Raw genomic sequence first — 4643 nt, 5'->3', positions numbered from 1 at the left:
TTTTTTTTTTTTTTTTTGAGATGGATCTCACTCTGTCGCCCAGGCTGGAGTGCAGTGGTGCAATCTCGGTTCACTGCAACCTCCGCCTCCTGGGTTCAAGTAATTCACCTGCCTCAGCCTCCCAAGTAGCTGGGATTACAGTCGCCCAGATATGGGGTTTCATCATGTTGGCCAGGCTGGTCTCCAACTCCTGACCTCAAGTGATCCTCCCACCTTGGCCTCCCAAAGTTCTGGGATTACAGGCATGAGCCACCGCACCCGGCCAGAAAAAATTTGATTTTTCTCTCCATGTGTTTGTTTACCTGTGTCAGAGGTAAACAAGCCAGTCACTAGTTATACCAGCAAGGATTAACTGAAATCATTAGCTCTTGCCAGAGGAAAGAGGCCCAGCCCAATTACCCTTTGTGCAAAGGTAACTGAGTGGGAACGGGGCCTGAGCAGGGTCAAGGAAGTGGAAATGCATAAAAAGCGGGAAGGGGTTGGTCAGTGTGATCTGGGTTTGTTAATTGGCTCTTATCAAGAGAAGAAACAAACTTCTGTCTTTAACGAGGGGGCAGTAAGTTAGAGCAAGGCATCCACTCAGCAAAGAGACTTTGAATGTTTGCATTTCAAAGAGACAATACCGTTCTGAATGGTAGAAGATTTACATCTCAAAGGGGGAGAGAAAGGATTTATAATTGCAGGCTTTCTAAAATAACTGCTTTAAGAGAGGGATCAGGGAACTGTCTGCCAGTCACCGGGTTTTGGTTGGAACAAATAGTAAATTCTTCACGCAGCATTCACTTTTCTCAGGCAGACACTTTAGCTTTCAGCCCTTAGAACCTATGCTAGTGTTTAAGTCTCTTAGTGTGCGAAGGTGGGCGAAATCATTTGTGCCAAGAGTCTGCAGTTTTTATAGGGCCATGGTTGGACTATAGTCAAGAAGAGGACTCAGAGGGGCTTGATAGTTTGTTAAGGAGAGGATCTTTGTCACCTGATAGAAACCTCGGATTTCTGTCTAGATGCAGAGCAGAGGCCTGGGATTTAAAGCCTAATGGCTGCTCTAGGCTCTCGGGGATGGATGTTTCTGGGTGGGACAGCATTTCTGGGATTCTGATCTGAGGAGGGAGGCTGTTCTTCCTACATCTGCTCTTGGAATATGGATGGTTTTCTCTAACACTGTACTGAATGTTTCAGGTAGCATAACTGCAAATCTGTTATTAGGAAGTAGATACCTTGTATATATCTCACTCTGTAATTTTAAAGAGACAAATCTTGTGGTGGGAGTAAGGAGTCCTACAAGCGTGCTCTGAAGAAGAGCTCTTTTTCTCAATTTTGTCCTAGCGCCCTGAGGCTTGAGGCCTTGCCCATCATTGCTGTGCCTTGGCTGGGGCGTCAGGAGGAGAACAGGGTAAACTAGGAGGCATGAAGCTATGGAATGGTGAGGCCCCACATCTCTCTGCTGCCATTGACCTGCTCCTCTCAGCTCCTCTGAGAAAGAAGACCTTGACCTGTGTTAGACATGCCCTCCTGTCCCTGTGCTGGCTGGCCATATCCCTTTTTCATTGATCTCTGTTAGGGCTTTGTCACATTGCACTATAATGTTTAGCATCTGATTCCATCTCTACTGTATGAGTTCCCTGAGCTTAGGGATCCTGTGCATCTTTTTGTTTTGCTTTGTTTTGTTTGTTTTGTTTTGTTTTGAGACGGAGTCTTAACGCTGCCACCCAGTCTGGAGTGCAGTAATGCAATCTCGGCTCACTACAACCTCCGCCGCCCAGGTTCAAGTGATTTTCATGCCTCAGCCTCCCCAATAGCTGGGATTACAGGCACCCGCCATCACACCTGGCTAATTTTTGTACTTTTAGTAGAGACGAGGTTCCACCATGTTGGCCAGGCTGCTCTTGAACTCCTGACCTCAGGTGATCCGCCAACCTTGGCCTCAAAAGTTCTGGGATTACAGGCATGAGCCACTGTGCCTGGCCTTGTTCATCTTTATACTCCTGGGGTCTAGGCCAGTGAACCAAGTAGATCAATGTTGCCTGATTGAATTAGTGAATGAAATCGTCTCCTCTCAGTGGACTGTAGTTTTCTCATCTGTAAATGAAGCGTTCTGCCAACAGTAGAATGATCAGCCTTGACATTCTATGATATCCTGCACCCCGTGGTACAAAATATTAAGTAGTTCCTGTCTAGGTCTTCAGAAGGTATCAGCAATTTAGACCCTTTCTGTATCTTTAGTTTCTTAAACATAAATGCAAATAAGTAATTGTAAACAGAGGAAAACTAAATTAAGTTAAAAGAATACATTTATAATACAACATTATAACTTTTTTTTCCTTAAATGAGAACTTTTTGAGATTAATTTCCTGCAGAACTTTAAATGTTAGTTTTAAAATATGTTCTTGTTATACTGGGTAGTTCTTAAATATTCGACTTCTCTGGTATGGATTGTCCTTTGAAATGTTTGTTCAGGTTCGAGACCAGCTTGGGCAACATAGTGAGACCCTGTCTTTACAAAAAAAAAAAAAACAAACAAAAATTAGCTGGGTGTGGTGGCACACGTGTCTGTAGTCCCAGCTACTAGGGAGAACTGAGCTGGGAGGATCACTTGAGCCCAGGAGGTTAAGGCTGCAGTGAGCTGAGACTACAGGACTTCACTCCAGCCTGGGCGACAGAGCAAGACACTGTCTCAAAGGAAAAAGGGAAAAAGGAGAAATGTTTGTTCTGTCTTAAGATTTCTAAATAGGTTAAAGGCCAGGAAAACAATAAATATAAAGTAACCTTATGGTTCATTTATTCATCTCTTGAGACTCAACACTCATGAATTAATATTACAGATAAATGCCCCTATGTCAATCTCATCTGCAAGTGGTAGCTTTTGAGCCTCAGCTTCTACATGATACATCTGGGTTATTTATAAATGGAATTTGTCACCCACAAATGATGTTTCATGAGAAAGAAGATTCAGTGCTTCGTAAATCTCTCCTTTCTGTCCCACAGCCACTGCCCAGACACTTTACTTCAAATTTGACTTTATTTTTACCATTGAATTGATTAAAATGACATTTAGTTGCCCAGAAAGTAAAAGAGGTCTTCAGCACAAAATACTGCTCCAACAAGGAAGCATAAATCACTGAGACTGAAATGTCATCTATCTTCATTGGCCAACCACATAATCTCAATGAAAATTCTCAACAGAGAGCCAGGAACTCACTTTCTTCTAAGCAATGACAATTTGGATTTGCCTAGTGGCACTGGCATCTCACGTCTGGATGTCAGGTGTTGGCCTGGTACCTTTCTCCCTTATCAGGGGGACATTTTGAACCCAGCTGCACCGATATTCTCATGGATGGTGGCCTTTGATTCTTCTAGATTCAAGATTTGGCTCTTGTACTTTTCCTGCCAGTCCTCTACGATGTACTGGTGGTAGGGGTCATTGGAGTGTTCCTGTCTCTTGGACTTCACGGTGCTCACCAGGATGGCCACGATGATGAAAGAGAACATTCCGATCATCACCATGAGGTACAAGATGACGTAGTTGAAGTTCTCAGCATCCACCTTGGCTTGGAGTGCCTCTTGCTCAGCTGTCATGTTCCTGCGCCAGTCGTCCATATAGGTAATAAAAATCCTTTGGAAGACGCCTTCCAGCGTCCGTGTGAAATTGGATAAAATAGGCATGTTTCCCTCCTGCTGCAGTTTAAATAATAAAACAGGTGAACAAGGTTAGGCAAACAGATCTTTTCTGGATTTGACTACATAAGGGGAGGGAAGGAGGGAGGTTCAGGGGGAGAAGTAATAGTATTTCTTCCTAACCTGGCTGGTGATTGAATGCATATTTTGTTAGTCTTTATATTTTTACAATGCATGATTATTATACAATAAAAATTTTAATGGCAGACAAAATTATATATATACTTTGATATCTATATTGCATGTAAATGTATACATATATATGAAAATGGAGAAAACATTAGAAATACATAGATCAAAATGTTAACAGTGGGTGGTGTACTTAAAGATACATCTTTCCTTCTTTATGCTTTTCTCATATTCCACATTTTCATTAGTAATCTTGCATTACTTTTGTTTTTTAAAAAATGAGTACCCTCACAAGAGCTAGAATGATGCCACGTTCATAACAAGCACTCAACAAACGTCATTTGAATGAAGGAATGACTCACTTATGTTCTCTGTTTTTAGAGAATTGTGGGGCATTTGACATAACATCAAGGGAAAAGATTGCAAGGGGCATTGACAGACTGTCCAATTTGTTCCATCCCCTATGTCTAGGTGACACATTGTCCCAAGTATCCTAAAGGAAGGGGTGTGTACATCCATATTTGAAAGAAACATTTTAGGTAAGTGATGCCAAGAAACAGTCTGAGAGATTATTCCTATTTTTCAAATCCATCTCACATTTTCATCCCCACTGGCACTGCCCAGCTGCCGGCATCTCTCACCTGGGTAATACAGTCTCAACAATGTAATACAACATAGCCCTCCCCAGGTCCATCTCTTTGGGGTTGTATGTGCCCCTCTCTGCCTTGAATAGCCATCAATGTGCCCCACTTTTTTTTTTTTGAGACAGTGTCTCGCTCTGTCACCCAGGATGGAGTGCAGTGGCACAATCTCTGCTCACTGCTACTTCCGCCTACCGGGTT

The 4643-nt window shown here is 42.7% G+C and overlaps 1 protein-coding gene across 1 annotated transcript; it reads right to left on the bottom strand.

The window, feature by feature from the left end:
• Nucleotides 1-2763: 2763 nt before the first annotated feature.
• On the bottom strand, nt 2764-3829 carry KCNE2 (potassium voltage-gated channel subfamily E regulatory subunit 2). The gene has a single exon (XM_012445989.2). The coding sequence runs from the start codon at nt 3658-3660 to the stop codon at nt 3289-3291; it is 372 nt and encodes a 123-aa protein (XP_012301412.1). The 5' UTR covers nt 3661-3829; the 3' UTR covers nt 2764-3288.
• Between the last annotated feature and the right edge of the window lie 814 nt (nt 3830-4643).

The sequence above is a fragment of the Aotus nancymaae genome, unplaced genomic scaffold (assembly GCF_030222135.1).
Source record: "Aotus nancymaae isolate 86718 unplaced genomic scaffold, 86718_ANA_hifiasm-v0.15.2.pri h1tg000022l_1, whole genome shotgun sequence".
Taxonomy (NCBI): Eukaryota; Metazoa; Chordata; class Mammalia; order Primates; family Aotidae; genus Aotus; species Aotus nancymaae.
This window is presented reverse-complemented; position numbering and strand designations above follow the sequence as displayed.